This window comes from Chanodichthys erythropterus, chromosome 11 (assembly GCF_024489055.1).
Source record: "Chanodichthys erythropterus isolate Z2021 chromosome 11, ASM2448905v1, whole genome shotgun sequence".
In the NCBI taxonomy this organism is placed as follows: domain Eukaryota; kingdom Metazoa; phylum Chordata; class Actinopteri; order Cypriniformes; family Xenocyprididae; genus Chanodichthys; species Chanodichthys erythropterus.
In genome coordinates, this window is record NC_090231.1 from 50,929,114 (window position 1) to 50,950,022 (window position 20,909).

A 20,909-nucleotide genomic window follows, 5' to 3' on the forward strand; every position below is an offset into this window, starting at 1 on the left:
TTCCGGTAAAAAGTGACTGAAAACAAAATCCATCCAAAGGCGATTTCACACCTTTCTTACTGGTCGCCTGTCAAATGTAATGACGAGGTGCTTGGAATCAGGTGCGAGATTGCTGAATTTAGTAAAATATGAGAAGATGCTCTACGCAATTTGAAATGCATTTTCTCTATTGTACAAACTTTACTGTAGTTTAACTGTATGTTAAAGCACAGAGAGGGTTAAAGGATTAGTTCACTTTCAAATTTAAAATTTCCTGATAATTTACTCACCCCCATGTCATTCAAGATGTTCATGTCTTTCTTTCTTCAGTCAAAAAGAAATTAAGGTTTTTGAAGAAAACATTCCAGGATTTTTGTCCATATAGTGGACTTTAATGGCCTCCAAACGGTTGAAGTCAAAATTACAGTTTCAGTGCAGCTTCAAAGTGTTCTACATGATACCAGACGAGAAATAAGGGTCTTATCTAGAGAAACCATCGCTCATTTTCTAAAAAAAAATAAAATAAAAAATACATTATATATATATATATATATATACGTTTTAAACATAAATGCTTATCTTGAACTAGCTCTCTTTTTCTTCTTCTCTATTAGAATTCCATCAGTTGTAGACGCTGCTTAGTGTATTACTGCCCTCCTCAGGTCAAAGATTGAACTAATTGTCATATTCAATATGCTAGTGCAAGTATATAACATTTAGTTCAAACGTTAACCTGAGGAGGGCAGTAATACTCTTAGCAGTGTCTACACTGCTGGAATTCTAATAGAGAAGAAGAAGAAGAAGAAGAGATGGTTTCTCTAGATAAGACCTTTATTCCTCGTCTGGGATTGTGTACAACTGCATTCAAACTGTAATTTTGACCTTCAGCCGTTTGGAGGCCACTGAAGTCCATTATATGGAGAAAAATACAGGAATGTTTTCATCAAAAACCTTAATTTCTTTTTGACCGAAGAAAGAAAGACATGAACATCTTGGATGACATGGGGATGAGTAAATTATCAGTAAATTTCAATTTGAAATTGAACTAATCCTTTAAACCTGGCAAAACCTGAACTCTGCTTTAGGGCAGAATACTATATAGAATATTTAGTATGTCAGAAACAAAGATATTTAGCAGCTTTTTAGAGGTTTTGTAATTTCAAGCACAGACTGCCACAGTCTTGCTCTTTTACTTAAGTAATCAGATTGATTGACCTTTATTTTAATAACAAAAAATCACATCTGTAGTTTTTGTGGAAACTGGCTTCACGAAAATAAATGTTTATTGAAATACTTCAATTTCATTGTTTCTTTATATGCAGCATATATAATTTTCTGACATTGCTGAAGCTAATGGTTTTCAAATTACCTTTAATTTATCGAAAATCAACGGTGCAATTTGCTTAAGTTGAGGACTTTTATTTTGAAATACAGACGTCATTAAAGGGGAGGAGTTTCAACCTGGAAGTAAACAGTACACTTCAAGCTGATCGATTTGAAACTCATGCTGACTCAGGGATATTAGAAAATGTTTAACCTAACATCTTCTTATCTGTAGCGTAACAGTCACGCAGGCACATTAGTGAAAGCACTGTTTCGATATACACAGACATACGCCAGTATCGCGAAGCAGCTGGTCGCGTCGCACATCATTCAGCACAAGCTTGTCACTGACAACGCAAATATATTCACCTGCAGCGCTTTTTAAAGACTGAAAGGACATGAACAACGAAAATTTCAACCTGAGCGAAAAATTGGTCTCGTCCTCATATGTGCGACAGGGTCTGCAAGCTCGTCGCGGGCACGAGCAGCTCATCCGAGTGCTTTTACAGCAGGTAATAACTGTATGATTGACATCTGTTGACTGTACATGCACATGTGCTCGTTTGAGTGAAAGAGCGAGACTTGGGTCAATGCCATGACGCTCTTTTCATTTTATTTATTTTGTTTATTTTGGTCAGGACCTAAAGTTATTAAAAAATACATTCCATGTTAAGCACATTTTTTTTATTTCTGAATCTTGCTTTTATTTTCTGTGCACAAAGTCAAAATGTATAACAAAACTTACATGCTTTTGTTTAATATTAAAAAACAAACAAAAACAAACAAACAACAAAAAACTTGTGTCTGCGAAATCAAAGTCATGTGATGCAGGAAAAAAAAAACAGGAGCCTTGCAGACACTCGTGACCGTCAAACTTTTACAAAGAGTGCTTATTACGGATATATATACTTTAAAAGAAAAACTGAATGTAATAATTTCTGAAACTTGAATGAAAATGTATTAGTTTGAATTTCTATTAAATGCATTTAGCTCAATTTGAGATTAAGTAGGACTTAAGCATGTCGTTTATATTTTCATATAATTTCATAATTCTAATTTCATATTTCTTTGAAATATGGCATAAGTGTATTGCTGAATGTACTGACGACAATCATTTATGGCAAACTAAAATACACTTTAACATCATTCTGTTGAAACTTGAATGTAACATTTGTAACTAAGCATTTGTAATGATGATAAAGTTATACGTTAGTACATATAAAATATATAACTTGCAATACTGAATAATGCATATGATGATAATGTTAAAGGGTTACATAATCAAGTGCTTTACATGCGCTTTGTTAACAACACATCAGAATAAGTGTGCTTCATTGAACATGACAAAAGATTATTAAAACAGTGATTTAAAATGTACTTTAAAATAAAACTATAAATATGATACTATTACAAAGTGCACTTTTTAAAAGTGTACTTAAGTGTGTTAAGAAACCGCCATAAAGGACATTTAAGGGTCCTTTTATTTAATTATTAGTATATTATCTGCAAGCTTAGTTTATAAAAAAAATATAGTTTTAACATTTGAAGTACACTACAGTGCACATTTTCATAAGAGAGGTTCAATAAGTCTCATAAAATATCAGAAAATTTGACCATTTTATTACAAGAAATGGTTAGTTCAGGTTGTAATATGTCATGGGACATGACTCCCCAAAAGTTTAATAATACATATGAATTAATAATACTCTTTAAAAATTAAAAATACTCTTTACCTTTTTAAAATAATGATTAATGCACTTCATTATTTTTTAAATTCATGTGCACTCGTAATCTTTCCCCTTCAAGGCGACATCTGTTCTCTTCATGATGTACGTCTCGGTGGACAGTGGGACTAAATATCCTCCACAAATAGCATTCAGAATCAGATATGCCTCCATTTAGTTAACAACACCCAACTTCCTACAATCCATTTAATTCCTGAGGATGAAATCAAGTCCTCCCTTACATGATTTTTGTCATGTTCCAGAAGCCGTTTCATACGTCACAATAGGGAAGAGAAGACTATCGCAAATTCTGTTTCATGCCGACTTGAAAGTAGATTTTTAAAATATTTTTTTTCTTTTGTTTTTTATCGTGGTGGACACATAAATGGGTGCGTGTGACTGTCAGGTTTCTCATTTCTTGTAGGGCAAATGTCCAGAGGAGGGATGGAGTGAAAGCACCATAGAGCTCTTCCTAAACGAGCTGGCCGTCATGGACAGCAACAACTTCTTAGGGAACTGTGGTGTGGGAGAGAGAGAGGGCAGAGTCGCCTCCAGCCTGGTGGCAAGGAGACATTACAGGTTACACACAATCACTGGAAGCTTTTCTGTTTCTCGAAATGTAATTTAATATTTAGTTTAATTCATTAGTTAAAGGGTTAGTTCAACCAAAAATGAAATTTCTGTCATTAATTACTCACCTTCATGTCGTTCCACACCCGTAAGACCTTCGTTCATCTTGGGAACACAAATTAAGATGTTTTCTATGGGAGATAAAAAACCTCTTGGATTTCATCAAAAATGTCTTAATTTGTGTTCCCAAGATGAACAAAGGTCTTACGGGTGTGGAACGATGTGAAAGTGAGTAATTAATGACAGAAATTTTTGGTTGAACTAACCCTTTAATGGGGTGTAACTATTTATAGTGTCACAATAGGCATTGTGTATAGTTCACCAAAATGAACATTTAGACAGGTTCAATTTAACATCAAATATGTTAAACCCAGAAGATCACACATTTGAGCGTGCATGTTTATTAATTATTATAAAGAAATGACACGTAAAATGCTATATAATTATTTATATTCTGGTGTCAACATTTCTGGGAAAAAGATCTTGGTCAAGATCTCGTATTGACAATACAAGAGGTGAGCACTCTGTAAAGTCTCCTCCAGCACATCCCAAAGACCTTCAATGAATTTAAAGGACTCAGAGCTGCTGATTCATGTGTGAAAATGATTCTTCATGCTCACTCCCACTCCCATTCAAACAATTCTTTCACAATTTGAGCCTGATGAATCTTGACATTCATTCTGGAATATGGCCATGATGTTTCTTCCTACATTGTTGTTTAAGAAATGAAAATCTACACATTCCATCAGTTAGGGTTAGAAGTACTGACATATTCAGCGGGTACGGAAAGTATTCAGACCCCCTTAAATTTTTCACTCTGTTATATTGCAGCCATTTGCTAAAATCATTTAAGTTCATTTTTTTCCTCATTTATGTAAACACAGCACCCCATATTGACAGAAAAACACAGAATTGTTGACATTTTTGCAGATTTATTGAAAAAGAAAAACTGAAATATCACATGCTCCTAAGTATTCAGACCCTTTGCTGTGACACTTATATATTTAACTTCGGTGCTGTACATTTCTTATTGATCATCCTTGAGACGGTTCTACACCTTCATTTGAGTCCAGCTGTGTTTGATTATACTGATTGGACTTGATTAGGAAAACCACACACCTGTCTGTATAAGACCTTACAGCTCACAGTGCATGTCAGAGCAAATGAGAATCATGAGGTCAAAGGAACTGCCTGAAGAGCTCAGAGACAGAATTGTGGCAAGGCACAGATCTGGCCAAGGTTACAAAAAAATTCCTGCTGCACTTAAAGGTTCCTAAGAGCACAGTGGCCTCTATAATCCTTAAATGGAAGACGTTTGGGACGACCAGAACCCTTCCTAAAGCTGGCCGTCTGGCCAAACTGAGCTATCGGGGGAGAAGAGCCTTGGTGAGAGAGGTAAAGAAGAACCCAAAGATCACTGTGGCTGAGCTCCAGAGATGCAGTCGAGAGATGGGAGAAAGTTGTAGAAAGTCAACCATCACTGCAACCCTCCACCAGTCGGGGCTTTATGGCAGAGTGGCCCGACGGAAGCCTCTCCTCAGTGCAAGACACATGAAATCCTGCATGGAGTTTGCTAAGATGGTGAGAAATAAGATTCTCTGGTCTGATGAGACCAAGATAGAACTTTTTGGCCTTAATTCTAAGTGGTATGTGTGGAGAAAACCAGGCACTGCTCATCACCTGTCCAATACAGTCCCAACAGTGAAGCATGGTGGTGGCAGCATCATGCTGTGGGGGTGTTTTTCAGCTGCAGGGACAGGACGACTGGTTGCAATCGAGGGAAAGATGAATGTGGCCAAGTACAGGGATATCCTGGACGAAAACCTTCTCCGGAGTGCTCAGGACCTCAGACTGGGCCGGAGGTTTACCTTCCAACAAGACAATGACCCTAAGCACACAGCTAAAATAATGAAGGAGTGGCTTCACAACTCTGTGACTGTTCTTGAATGGCCCATCCAGAGCCCTGACTTAAACCCAATTGAGCATCTCTGGAGAGACCTAAAAATGTCTGTCCACCAACGTTTACCATCCAACCTGACAGAACTGGAGAGGATCTGCAAGGAGAAATGGCAGAGGATCCCCAAATCCAGGTGTGAAAAACTTGTTGCATCTTTCCCAAAAAGACTCATGGCTGTATTAGATCAAAAGGGTTCTTCTACTAAATACTGAGCAAAGGGTCTGAATACTGAATGTGATATTTCAGTTTTTCTTTTTTAATAAATCTGCAAAAATGTCAACAATTCTGTGTTTTTCTGTCAATATGGGGTGCTGTGTGTACATTAATGAGGGAAAAAATGAACTTAAATGATTTTAGCAAATGGCTGCAATATAACAATATAACAAAGAGTGAAACATTTAAGGGGGTCTGAATACTTTCCGTACCCACTGTAACATATAACATTCTAGAAACATAATAATCACTGCAATAATGATCCAGTCATGGACTCTTAAGCATTTGCCTGTTTAAATCCAAACAGCAATTTTTTTGGGCTGGGCATTGTAACATAATAAGGACACTTTCTTATTAAGAAATTGAATTAAAAAACAACAACAGACTTTTCTACAATAATCTGGCTTTTTTTACTATATAAGGCTTTGTTGTTTTTCCCCTCAGGCTGATCCATGGCATCGGCCGATCGGGTGACATTGCAGCTGTTCAGCCTAAGGCTGCTGGTTCCAGCCTATTGAATAAAATCACTAATTCAGTAGTTCTGGATGTGCTGAAATTTACAGGTACTATCTCTAATGTTTTATTAAACAACACTCTTGGTAATGGAACATACAATAAGCAGAACAAACAAGCAAACATCAGGTCTTCACTTATAATTCAGTGTATTTGTGCACATCTGTAACTGTTTTCACAGGTGTTAGGAGTGTGTCCTCATGCTTTGTGGTCCCCATGGCGACAGGAATGAGTCTCACGTTGTGTTTCCTCACCCTGAGACATAGGAGGCCAGGAGCACGATACATCCTCTGGCCTCGCATTGACCAGAAGTCCTGTTTCAAATCCATGGTGACTGCTGGTAAGATTCACTGAGGGCTTTTAACACAGCCCACCACAGAGAAAACCTGTATAAAAGTATTTCTATTTAGCTTTCATTTATTTTTATTTCAAATTTAAATTTATTTAGTAACACTTAAACATTAAGGTCTCCTTTGTTGACATAATGCATCACCTAACATGAGCTAACAATGAACGATATATTTTTACTGAATTTATTAACCTTTATTAATGTAATGTACAATTAATGTCTACATCCATGTTAGTTCAGTGCATTAACTAATGTTAAGAAATACAACTTTTGATCTTGAAAAAGCATTAGTAGATGTTGAGATTAACATTAACTGAGATTATTAAATGCTGTAGAAGTATTGTTCTTTGTTATTTGATGTAATGTAGTTAACTAATGTTAACTGATGAAACTTTATTGTAAAGTTTAGTTTTTTTCAGTTGCCAAGGCAAAAAATTAAGTTTAGTTTTTTTTAAATCTAATATTTATTTTATTATCAATATGTATTTCAATTATTGAAAATTATAATAGTTTTGGTTTTCGATTTTAAACTCACATTCACAAGCACAAATCTCTTCTCCAGCGATACAATGCCACTATACAATGAAATGACTCTTCATATCTGTTTTCTTCATACTATTTCTTCAAATGCAGCCAAATATTATTCATACTTATAAGTTACTACTACTGTCATAATGTCATAAAAACAAGAATATGGGACCCACTTTATATTAATTGTCTTTAACTACTATGTACTAAGATTTAAATTAATCATTTGATACAATGATGTTTTGTGTACATACATGTTTATATATCACTCTTATTACATTAAATTTTAAAGTATTACAGTGTAATTATACATGCAAGTAATGAGTAATAATAATTAACTACATATACTTACTATAGGGTTAGGATTTGGATGTTGCATGCAATTAAGCATAATTTATAGTAATTACTATAGTAACTACATGTAACATACTGTATGTAACACTGTAAAATACTGTTACCTTTAAATAATACCTGCATGTAATTACATATGTAATTACACTTTTGACACTTCCCTTACACTTTAACCCACCCTTAAACCTGACCATACCACCAACAAAACAACAGTTTTACCAGCAAAACTGTTTTGCAATACATCAACACAATAAGTACATAACAATTTTTTTTATTATTATTATGTAAGTGTATTGTTGTTAAATACACCTAATATAAAGTGCGACTCGAATATGTCACTGTTGACCGTCATGGTGCTTCATTTATATTAGTGAAGAAAAGACTCATCAAATGTTTTCCATCTTTTGAAAGGGTTTGAACCTGTGGTGATAGAAAATGTCTTGGAAGGAGATGAGCTGAGAACAAACATGGAGGAAGTGGAGAGGAAGATCGAGGAATTGGGTGCTAAAAACATCCTCTGTGTCCATTCCACAACATCCTGTTTTGCACCACGTGTCCCTGACAGGCAGGTCAAAACCACAAACAAAAGAATGTTTCTTTACTAAAACAAATATTTAGTCTGCAAAGTTTCTGTAAGCATTTAGACATTAAGTTTAAAGGAACAGTTCACTAAATAAGAAGATTCTGTCATTACTTACTCAAAATCCAATCCTATATTAGTTTGTTTCTTTTGAAAAACACTGATGGAGATCTTGGGCAAAAATGCCTGAGCTGCAAGAAAAAAAAATATTTTTACCACTTCATGGTCCTATATATATGTATATATATGTATATGTGTATATATATATATATATATATATATATATATATATATATATATATATATATATATATATATATATATAATATAGAGAGAGAGAGAGAGAGAGAAAATTTTAATACAATTAATTTTTTTGACAGGAACTTACCTTAATAAGCCTTTAACTGACCTAGTTCTGCTGTGCTCTAAATCACTCACAAATCTTATGATAATTTGATAATCTCCATTCAGTTTCACACAATATTAGTTGTTTTCATGCCTTTTGCACAAAATTGCACAATTTCATGCTTTTCATCTTCAGACAGATCTTTCTTCCTCCCCATATTGCATGAGAACTGTGACTTAATAATGTGGAACAACCTCTAAGTAGGGTTTCCATTTACCTAAGTAGACCTGGCAAACTATTTTGTCTGAGATTGATATTGGTTATCTAAAAAGACATGGATAAATAAACAAACACTTTCTTAGAAAAACTAAAATCTCAATGTTTATTGTACTGAAATCCTACTGATGTGTCACTTGCATAATAATTTGGAACACTGTGTGTGTGTGTGTATAGTTTTATTTTTTTCAATTTGCATAGTCACTTTGTTTCTTTTTACAGGCTAGAGGAACTTTCTGTTCTGTGTGCGAAGCATGAAATTCCCCACATAGTCAATAATGCCTATGGAATGCAGTCATCCAAATGTATGCACCTTATTCAGCAGGTAAAATGTACTTTTTGTTTACATTTACTATAATCATTTTATTTCAATGAAACCAAATTGGCTTATTAAAGTGTTTTTATAGGGGGCTCGTGTTGGGAGAATCGATGCCTTTGTCCAAAGTCTTGATAAAAACTTCATGGTCCCAGTTGGTGGTGCCATCATTGCAGGGTTTGATGAGAGCTTCATTAAGGAGATCAGTAAGATGTACCCTGGTATGCATCCTTTAAACAGCAAATATGTTGTAGATGACTGATCTGTTACAAACTTAATGTCTGAAATCAGACATTTGCAGTTACAATTGAAGAGTCGATATGATACTAAAATACTGCTATCCATTTAAACATGCTGAATATTTACTGTAAAAAAGTGGTCTGTCTGAGTCTGTCTTTCTCTAAAAATCTAGAAAGAGTTTTTGTTTGTGCAGTGTGCCACTTCAGAACTGCTCTCTGCTGGCTCCCGCATATCCCTCCCACTTTTTTCTGCACTGCAGAGGAAATCCCAAACACTCCTACTACTATTGATTCACTGAGTGTGCTAGAGTGAGTTAGACAGGGGAAAACACTTGTAATTTGGTTCATTGTTACTTCAGCTCTGCTGCACTGTTTCAAAATGCTTGACGACGATTAATTTACTAAAATACATTCTGATTCTCATTTTAAACAAGTGAATACTGATTATGAAATGATTTTACTGCAAAGGTTTTAAAATCCAAACGATCATTTAGGGAATGAGCCAGCATTAAAATTCAGGCTGATACGATAAGCAGATAATTATTTTCATGCTATGGCCAATAACTATGTTTTGTTTAAAGGGGTCATATAATGCCACTTTCATAAGATGTAATATAAGTCTCTGGTGTCCCCAGAATCTGTCTGTGAAGTTTCAGCTCAAAATACCCCACAGATCATTTAGTTTGTCAAATTTGCCCTTATTTGGGTGTGAGCAAAAACACACCATTTTTGTGTGTGTCTCTTTAAATGCAAATGAGCTTCTGCTCCCAGCCCCCTTTCCACGAGTCGGTGGAGCTTTAACAGCCCGCTCTTCGGTTGCTCAACAACAACAAAGCTGGAGAATCTCATGCACAGCCAAAATGCAGCTGGACGTTTCTGAATGGTTAGTGGATAAATTTATGTAGTTGCTGTGGAGTTGATTCAACTCATTAACTAGCATGTGCTGTCATGTTAATCTTTTGTGAAAATCCAGCATTGAATTGACCCTCGTTTGTGAAGCAGTCCGGTGTAAAATGACGGCATGGCAACAACACTCCACTACAACAACTCTTCCTCTTCTCTAAAGCAGCCCAACATGGCCTCACCCCCTTTGTTGCGTGTTCCCAGGGGCAGGCTTTTTGTAAATTTTGGGGTTTTTGAGCATGCTTTACTCGAACTTTTGCCATGGCGTTATAACTGATACACCATTGTCACTTGCGAAAACAAAATGACAGCGCCGTGGGTGGAAACATGCAGAGTAAGGGGCAGGAATTTTATAATAAACTCCCCTTCCTACATCACTAGGGGAGCAAAGAAGTTACTGGGTTGTCCTTTTTCACGTGTTTTGGGTTGGTAGATTATAGCATCTAAACACAGAAAAGTAAGTAATTTCCACCCAAGGCGTATGCAAATTAAAAGGTTGAGGCCTGCTTGAGTTGCTTTAGTAGTGTGTTAAAATACACAGTTATGGTAATAGGCGTGACATTTTCGAACACGCTCAATCACAGCACACTGGTCCAGCTGACCAATCAGAGCACATTGAGCTTTTCAGAAGGAAGAGCTTCGTGGAGACAGAAACTAAAGCGTTACAGACAGACTGGGAAGACTGCAACAATGTCAAATATATGAAAAATTTCTTTTTTGAACATACAAGCATGAAAACCTATTCTAGTAGAACTCAAAAACAAAATCAATGCTTTGTAAAAAGATAACAGATACTCTTTAAATGATTTGTGTTTTCAAGATTACCATAAGATCCAAATCTGAATGCAGAAAAAGGGGAAATAAAAATACATAATTAAACATTCAATATCAGTCAATTCCGCTAAATTATTAAATATAAAAAATAAAAAAAAAATCTGAGTACTGATATATCTTGCATCCCTATTATGTTTGTACTTTATTCTCTCTATGAACTGCAATAAAGTGTTGCAATGACAAGTATAGCTTTAATGCTTTACAATAAACTTAAGCAGTACTATTGCAAGCTGTTGATTTTAAAGTCATTGAGGTTATCTGCTCTTGTCCAGGTCGAGCTTCTGCTTCCCCATCTCTAGACGTCCTCATTACACTGCTCACACTGGGGGCCAGCGGCTACAAGAAACTTCTGTCTGAGAGAAAGGTAAAAAAAAAAAAAAAAAACGAGCCGCTGGGCTACATTTTTCATAACTTCCAATTTCCAATTTCAATTCTAGTTTTTATTAATATTTTGTATGGCTTTCATTTTTAGTTCAGTTTTGTTCGGTTTTCATTTTAATTTTATTTTTTTAGTAATTTTTTTTGTATATTACTTTTTATTAATATTACATATTTTTATATTTTCAGTTTACTTTTTAGTAATATCGTAATATCGATTTCAAATATCGACAGTGTTTCTCAAAAATCGCTTACCGTACCTCTAAATAATATTATGTCATTCTGTGGCCCCCTTGGAAGTTTACTGAGGCCCCGTGGTTGTGAACCAATGGTGTATAGGCAGGTAGGTATATTATCCCAATGAGACTCCAGTACATGGAGCAAAATACCATTAGCCGTCATGTAATAAGGAACTTAAGGGGATATTGATTTACCGCTAATGCATCCGGATTATTAATAATTTACAGCCTTTGTTGATCATATAAGATATTCTCTGTGGTCAGATTTGGTGGTCTAACATGTTTTAGCCAGAAGAGAAAGAATATTTGGACAGTCCCCTTGTGAAAAAGAAGTGCACTTTAGCATACTTTTTAAAGAGAGTACTTACTACAGAAATAATATATTTTAAAAGAACATACTTAAATGCAAGCTGAATGTGATGTATCCAACACTTATTTGCATGTTAATTGCAATCAAACTAAAATATATTCTAGTTATATTGAATGCAATTAGCTGAACTTTGGAGTGCTTTTTTGACCTACTTAAGTAGGATTTAAAGACATCTTTAACCATATTTCAAAGACAATAGAAGTACTAATGAAATTACATATAAAGTTAATTGCTGATTGTACTGACAGTCATTTATGATAAACTAAAATATACTTTAATGTAATTTCTATTGAAACTTGTATGTCCTGTATTTAAATATATTTGTAATATATGACGAATATATTTAAAATATATTAATTTTACATGTAATATAAAGTTAAAATTATAATTAAGTACTTTACCTATACTTTAGTATATTAGTCAACACATCAAAATAAGTGTACCTCTTTACAACACTAAAACTTAAAAAAAAAAATTTTAATTTGACATCATTACAAAGTACAAATTTTAACTGTAATTAAGTCTGTTAAGATCGTCATGAAAGCGTACTTTAAGTACACTTAAAGGCCCACTCAATTGCCTTGGAACGCAGCAATATTCACTGTGTTGATGTAATTTCCACTGAAACAGGAAGACAGGGCGAGACATATCGAACAGCTCCTCACTTTTTTTCTTTAAATAGCCAATAGCGTTTTGTTTATATCACAGCTCGGCCAGAGCCGCTGAGCTCTATAAAACCTCAGTTTCTTTCTAATCTCTAACCGTTTCTCCTCCTAATCTCCTTCATATCGCTTTAAAATACTGCATTTTGTGCAGAATTCAAATGTGTCTAATATGTTTTGTGGTCTGCGCTGACTCACGCATATTATACGCTCTGTGCTATCGTGTCTGAGAGCAGCGTGTGCACGCTGCTGCGATTGTGACAATAACGTGAAACCAGATTTCATTCGCCTCAATGGAAAGCATATTTACATTCTTAATCGTTTCCTATTGCCTATATAGTGCACTAAGTGCCATTCACCATGTAGTAAATAGTAAATTCTTGTGTTGTGGGTGGTTGATAGGGCGTTGGTGTTTTGTTGCTTGGGTTTTCCATTATGCAAATTTTATTTGCATAATGTTGGTTTCTGCATATTATGAACTGTCAAGGACAGCAGGTTTTTGTCTCTGTGTTTTCATACTGTATTACTAACAGCATCATAATAGGAGACCATAACCTGAGGGCCTCCTACAGTTCATTTGTAATTGATCCCAGTGGTGGACCACAGCACTGCCAACACAGCTGATTCTGTTGATGCAATTACATTACAGCTTCAGATGGGAAAGCAGGCTGCACCTTTGACTGGAAAGGAGAAAGCTAGGGTGGCTGGAGAATGAAGCAGGTGGTGGGTGTACTGTAGGCCAGCAGACACAGAAATGCTACATTAGCAGAAAACAGAATGTGCGACAGAAAAAGCAGTGTAAAGTGGAGTGTGGAGAGCTATTTATAACTGTTGTTTTGTATGGCCCGCAGGAGCTGTATGGCCACCTGGCACAGGAGCTGAAGGTTCTAGCCGAGAGGTACGGGGAGAGACTGCTGCATACGCCACACAATCCAATATCACTGGGTGAGGAATGATACATAATGTATATATAGTGCAGTGTCATATGAGCAAAAGAGCTGCTCCTGCTTTTATAAAACAGTTCAATGAACAAGTATTGTTTGACTGTAAATGAAAATAGTTCCAAACGTTTTTTTCATGTTGCACAAGGGGTCAAGGTTTGGTTTGTTGATTAGCTGTTAGCCCCTGCTTGTAGATGCTGTAACTACGCCTTCTGACTGCAAAGAGCATCTCTGCATTTTTCTCTGTTGACAAATAAAACTTTGCTACAATGTAAAGTAGTGAGTGTACAGCTTGTATGACAGTGTAAATTTGCTGTCCCCTCAAAATAACTCAACACACAGCTATTAATGTCTAAACTGCTGGCCACAAAAGTGAGTAGACTCCTAAATGAAAATGTCCAAATTAGGCCCAATTAGCCATTTTCTCTCCCCAGTGTCATGTGACTCGTTAGTCTCAGGTGTGAATGGACAGGTGTGTTAAATTTGGTGTTATTGCTCTCACTCTCTCATACTGGTCACTGGAAGTTCAACATGGCACCTCATGGCAAAGAACTCTCTGAGGATCTGAAAAAAAGAATTGTTGCTCTACATAAAGATGGTGTAGGCTATAAGAAGATTGCCAAGACCCTGAAACTGAGCTGCAGCATGGTGGCCAAGACCATACAGCAGTTTAACAGGACAGGATCCACTCAGAACAGGCCTCGCCATGGTCGACCAAAGAAGTTGAGTGCACGTGCTCAGCATCATATCCAGAGGTTGTATTTGGGAAATAGACGTATGAGTGCTGCCAGCATTGCTGCAGAGGTTGAAGGGGTGGGGAGTCAGCCTGTCAGTGCTCAGACCATACGGCGCACACTGCATCAAATTGGTCTGCATGGCTGTTGGCCCAGAAGGAAGCCTCTTCTAAAGATGATGCACAAGAAAGCCCACAAACAGTTTGCTGAAGACAAGCAGACTACGAACATGGATTACTGACGGACATGGATTACTGGAACCATGTCCTGTGGTCTGATGAGACCAAGATAAACTTATTTGGTTCAGATGGTGTCAAGCGTGTGTGGTGACAACCAGGTGAGGATTACAAAGACAAGTGTGTCTTGCCTACAGTCAAGCATGGTAGTTGGAGTGTCATGGTGTAGGGCTGCATGAGTGCTGCCGGCACTGGGGAGCTACAGTTCATTGAGGGAACCATGAATGAGCAGAGCATGATCCCCTCTCTTCGGAGGGGATCTTCTTCCAACATGATAGCGACCCCAAACACACCTCCAAGACGACCACTGCCTTGCAAAAGAAGCTGAGGGTAAAGGTGATGGACTGGCCAAGCGTGTTTCCTGACCTAAACCCTATTGAGCATCTGTGGGGAATCCTCAAACAGAAGGTGGAGGAGCGCAAGGTCTCTAACATCCACCATCTCCGTGATGTCGACATGGAGGAGTGGAAGAGGATTCCAGTGGCAACCTGTGAAGCTCTGGTGAACTCCACGCCCAAGAGGGTTAAGGCAGTGCTGGAAGATAATGGTGGCCACACAAAATATTAACACTTTGAGCCCAATTTGGACATTTTCACTTAGGGGTCTACTCACTTTTGTGGCCAGCGGTTTAGACATTAATGACTGTGTGTTGAGTTATTTTGAGGGGACAGCAAATTTACACTGTTATACAAGCTGTACACTCACTACTTTACATTGTAGCAAAGTGTCATTTCTTCAGTGTTGCCACATGAAAAGATATAATAAAATATTTACAAAAATGTGAGGGGTGTACTCCCTTCTATGAGATACTGTATTTTTATACTGTATAAACGGTATATTCTATCCCCTGAACATACCCAACACAGAAAACTTTTGAGCTTTTACATATTCAGAAAACATCATTAATAATTATAAGTTAATATTTATAAGCTCTTTTAATCATGAGGACCAAATAAATGTCCCCACAAGGTCCCACGATGTAGGGTTTACCAGGACCACACACACACACATATATATATATATATATATATATATATATATATATATATATATATATATATATATATATATATATATATATATATATATATATATGGCTCTGTAAGCGTTCTTGTGGTGCTATCAGTCAGTCACCCTTTTGTGGACAAAAAAAAGTGAACTTAATTGTATTATTAATATACATATAATATGATTAATAAACTAAAACACCATTTAAGTTAACTTTTACAAAGTGCACTTTGAAATCGTCAAATTAAACGTTTTACTTTAAAAAAAAAACATTTTAAATCAGTGATTTAATAATCTTTTGCCATGCATTAAAGTACTTATTTTGATCTGTTGACTAACATACTAAAGCACATGTAAAGTATTATAAAGTATATTACACTTAAAGTTAATATATTTTAAATGTACTAAAGGAACTACATCATTACAAATGTGTAATTAAAAATATGTTTAAATACATGACATATACTTTAATTATTTCTATTGAAACGTATTTTAGTTATATAAATGCTTGTCAGTACATTCAGCAGTACATTTTAACCATTATTTCAAAGGCAATAGAGGTAAATATAAAATTACTTATAAAGAGGTCCTACTTAAGTGGATTAGAAAAGCACTGCAAATTTTAGCTAATTATATTTAATTTAAATTTAAACAAATACATTTTCATTTAATTTCAGTTAACATGCAATGAAGTGTCTGAAAACATTACATTCAGTCCGCACTTAAATATATCCATTTAAAATAATTATTTTAGTGATAAATATTCTTTTTAAATGTATGATAAAGTATTTATCTTTTTCACAAGGGGCAGCATTGTTATAATGTCATTGCCTAATGTGTGTATAAATGCCTAATGAATAAATGTTTCATATTGTGTTATATTATCCCCTTCCATTCTGTTCCCTTCAAAATTTTCAAATTAAAACAAATGTACAAAAGTGCATATATATAAAAAGGTGTATAATGATGTTCCTTGTGCACTCCAGCTATGTCACTGAACTATCTCCAGACACAGAGTAACGCAGCAGTCACACAACTGGGCTCCATGCTCTTCACCAGACAGGTGTCTGGGGCCAGGTGAGCTACTGTCCATCAAAGCAAACCTGAGAAAAAGTATAGAGGATGTGAAGTCATTCTTCTCAAGTTCACACAGATGAGAACTAAATGTGATTAACTACATGCTCCACCATCTGACAATCAGAAAGTGTCTAAATACTTTATTTTAAACAATGTGTCTATTGTTACATAATATATATCCTAACTAACCTAGCTTTTTTTCATGCAGTGTTGCGATACAGAAGTGTGCCTGTTATCCTTAAAGAACAAATGCCACTTTTGGGGTCACTGTAGCTCACAACTTACTTCTTATATACCGTAAACAAGCTGGCTGAATATTTTCACATCCCAAAGATACATTTTCTCTTCACTTAAAGGGGACATTGGATGCAAAATTCACTTTTACATGATGTTTGGACATAAATGTGTGTTGTCTACACAACCACCCTATAATGATAAAAATCCACCCAGTGCTTTCTTTTAAATCCTCAGAAATCATAAGCACTTTGTCAGATCAAGCCATTCACAGATTCTTGGCAAAACAACGTGAATTTGACAGGCCCCTCCAATGACTGTTGACGGACACTGCCGTTTTAGCATAGACCCGCCCTGAGTAAGTTGTAAACAGTCTGCCATTGTTTTGACGCCGCGCAGGTTGCCTTTGGTCGGTGTTTGTTTTCACCCAACTGAACGTTTTTAATCGCCGTTTGTTGGGTCGGGGAATGTCTGAGCAGTGTGGTATGATTTTCCAACAAACAAGAACAAGCTTTGATGTAATCTGACCTGGTCACCAACCGTTGCCATGACGATGAGGCAAGTCCCTTGCAAAGACTGCTGTTTGATCGCGCCGGCGCCTCATGCACACACAACAAAGCACTGCAAACATGACATCGCAGCTTGTTCATTATAAAAATAATACAGTCAAACAAACATTTATTTCTTCATTTCTATTTAGAACCTTCTCACTGTAATTCATCACTGCACGTTAATGAACAATGCATTAAGGTGATTGTCTTATTACAAACTGTGTACATTTTATGTAAAGATAACATGGTAACACTACAATAAGGTTTATAAAGGTGTTAGTTAATGACTAACAAGTAATTTTAAAGTATTTTAATAGTGTTTGAGCATTTATAACTGCATATATAAGAATGGTGAGTTCAGAATTGCTGAAGATAGGGGTGGGGTGAACAGTAGCCCATTATCATTTAAAGGGACATGCACCGAAACGGCTCGCTGTGAACAGAGCTGTTTTTGACAAGGTAAAAAGGGTGTTTTTTTTTATACAACCATTAAGAAATTATAATCAAAGTATGTTATAGACTTTTCATAAAGGCTCTAAAGAATCATACTAACTTGTGGAAAATTGGCAGCCGATGTCCCCTTTAAAATTTGCTTACACTTTATTTTTTGTCCTTGTTACAGTGTAATTATACATTTAATAGTGATTAATAATAATTAACTACTTGTACTTGCTATAGGGTTAGGGTTTGGTTTAGGGTTAGTTACATGTAATTATGCATAATTTATAGTTATTACTATAATAAGTACATGCAACTTGTGTAACAAGGACACTGTAAAATAAAGTGTTACCATATTTTGTGCTGGACACTAGGTGATCTGCTGTAATATTGATGAAACTTACTTTCTGCTGTCCGCTTTCATTATTTAAATGGGAGTCATTCTCATTCTCAAGGGGTTTATCTTGTTGCATTATCTTGTCCACCTCCTTTTAGTCTGTCACAGGCTGTGCACTATATCTGCAGTGATAGATGTCCAATGAATAAATATGACACAGTAATTTAAGATTGAACTAAATGTCTGCAGTAAATTTGGAAAGATCCATGTAAGACTCTGAATTGGCTCATGTTTTGTTTTAGAAAATCTGTTTCAGCTTGAAAGAGAGCGACTCTATTTGTCCTCATTAATCTTTTAGAGGACCAGTTTAATTTATCATTGTTGGTTAGAAATTAATCATTGTAATGATAATTATTAGGATGGCACAATTATTTGTTACAATTCTTGAACATTTGTTTTGGCATAACATTAGATAAGTTAGTTTGGGTTTTGCACTCAGCCATGTTTCTGTAGGAGAAGCAATGTGGAAATGCATCAGATGGCTTGTTCATTCATGCAAAATTTTCTTGCAGGGTGGTTCCACTGGGTGTGGAACAGACCGTGAGCGGACACACGTTCAATGGCTTCATGTCACACGCCGATTCCTATCCATGCCCATACCTTAATGCAGCCTCTGCTATCGGAATAACTAAAGAAGATATAACATTGTGCATTAAGAGACTCGATAAATGCCTCAAGAGCCTTAGGAAAGAAGACTCTGCAGAGAAGAGTGAGTCAGTATCGCCTACTGAAGATTTGAAGGACTAAACAGTCTTCTAATGCTCTGGTTAAAAGAGATGGTTACATAGGATTCATTTTTTCCTAACTTGATATTGTGGCAATAGCAACAGCATATGGCCACAAATGCATCCGTTTGTTTCCTCTGTGTGTTTGAAAGCTGTGTATCCTGAATGACAATAAATAAATATTATTTCACAATTTTAAATCATCTGGTGCTGTTATTTTTTTAGAACATCATTGTGGTTGAATATACAAATGTAGATGGAATTCTCTGTTCCAAACAATATCATAACAGATTGAAAGAAAATTCACTCAAATTTAATGTAAATTTCACACACAAAAAATGTAGTCTTGTGATGTACTGGTGTAATAGACACATTCTCATGGTTAATTAAACAATTTTAGATTAATTAAAAAATTTATATTAAGCAGTGATAAACATTACTTAAAGGTGCCATCAAATTGAAAATTTAATTTACCTCTGCATAGTTGAATAAGAGTACATGGAAATGACATACAATGAGTCTCAAACTCAAACATTGTTTTCTTCTTCTTATATAAATCTAATTTGTTTAAAAGACCTCCGAAGAACAGGCGAATCTCAACATAACACTGACTGTTACGTAACAGTCGTGGTGTACGCCCCCAATATTTGCATATGCCAGCTCATGTTCAAGGCATTACACAAGGGCAGCCAGTATTAACGTCTGGATCTGTGCACAGCTGAATCATCAGACTAGGTAAGCAAGCAAGAACAACAGCGAAAAATGGCAGATGGAGCAATAATAACTGACATGATCCATGATAACATGATATTTTTAGTGATATTTGTAAATTGTCTTTCTAAATGTTTCGTTAGCATGTTGCTAATGTACTGTTAAATGTGGTTAAAGTTACCATCGTTTCTTACTGTATTCGCGGAGACAAGAGCTGTCGCTATTTTCATTTTCAAACACTTGCAGTCTCTATAATGCATAAACACAACTTCATTCTTTATAAATCTCTCCCAACAGTGTGTAATGTTAGCTTTAGCCACAGAGCACTATCAAACTCATTCAGAATCAAATGTAAACATCCAAATAAATACCATACTTGCGCGATTAGACATGCTTCATGACGAACACTTTGTAAAGATCCATTTTGAGGGTTATATTAGATATATAAACTTTGTTTATGCACTGATAGAGTCGAGAGCTCAGGAGGGGGCGGAGATTACGAGCAATTAAAGGGGCAGCAGCCCTGAATCGGCGCATTTCTAATTATGCCCCAAAATAGGCAGTTAAAAAAATATTTTTAAAAAAATCTGGGGGGTATTTTGAGCTGAAACTTCACAGACACATTTAGGGGACACCTTAGACTTATATAACATCTTGTAAAAAAAACGTTTGATGGCACCTTTAAATATTGTAAGACCCCAATGAGCTTTTGTTTACCTTTATTTATTTACTTGTTTATGTGTTAATTTCTTTTCAGGGTGTATGTTTGACAAAATTGCAAACATTTTATTATTTTTTTATTTTATTATTTTTCAGGATGTATTTATTGCAAAAATAATTTACTTGAATTTTTTTTATTATTTAAAATTAGCTGATAAACTGTATTGTAAAAATATTTTTTTAATTTATTTTCAATATGTATGTTTCGATGGTGTTTAGATTTTTTTGTAAAAAAAAAAAATATATATATATATATATATATATATATATATATATATATAATCCATGTATATATTCTTTTATTTTTTTAAATGAAAAGTTCAAGTCTTCACACTGTTCCATTTAAAAAACAAAAAAATCTATTTAATTCTGCTAGTGCTTCCTGTTCCTGTACAACACTTGGATAACCATAACCACCTCTAATTAT

At 35.4% G+C, this 20,909-nt stretch overlaps 1 protein-coding gene across 1 annotated transcript; it reads left to right on the forward strand.

Annotated features, from left to right (window-relative positions):
- The first annotated feature begins 355 nt into the window (after positions 1-355).
- Positions 356-19,218, forward strand: sepsecs (Sep (O-phosphoserine) tRNA:Sec (selenocysteine) tRNA synthase). Its single transcript, XM_067399996.1, has 11 exons — positions 356-1,814; positions 3,451-3,605; positions 6,271-6,389; positions 6,521-6,679; positions 7,979-8,132; positions 8,992-9,094; positions 9,177-9,306; positions 11,334-11,425; positions 13,562-13,655; positions 16,616-16,706; positions 18,839-19,218. The coding sequence occupies exons 1-11, from the start codon at positions 1,701-1,703 to the stop codon at positions 19,071-19,073; spliced, it is 1,446 nt and encodes a 481-aa protein (XP_067256097.1). The 5' UTR covers positions 356-1,700; the 3' UTR covers positions 19,074-19,218.
- Positions 19,219-20,909: the final 1,691 nt, after the last annotated feature.

Coding starts and splice junctions, on each gene's coding strand:
- sepsecs (XM_067399996.1), top strand. CDS start 1,701: ATGAACAACGAAAATTTCAACCTGAGCGAAAAATTGGTCTCGTCCTCA. Junction 6,680..7,978: donor CAAATCCATGGTGACTGCTG/GTAAGATTCACT, acceptor ATCTTTTGAAAG/GGTTTGAACCTGTGGTGATA. Junction 11,426..13,561: donor AACTTCTGTCTGAGAGAAAG/GTAAAAAAAAAA, acceptor TATGGCCCGCAG/GAGCTGTATGGCCACCTGGC.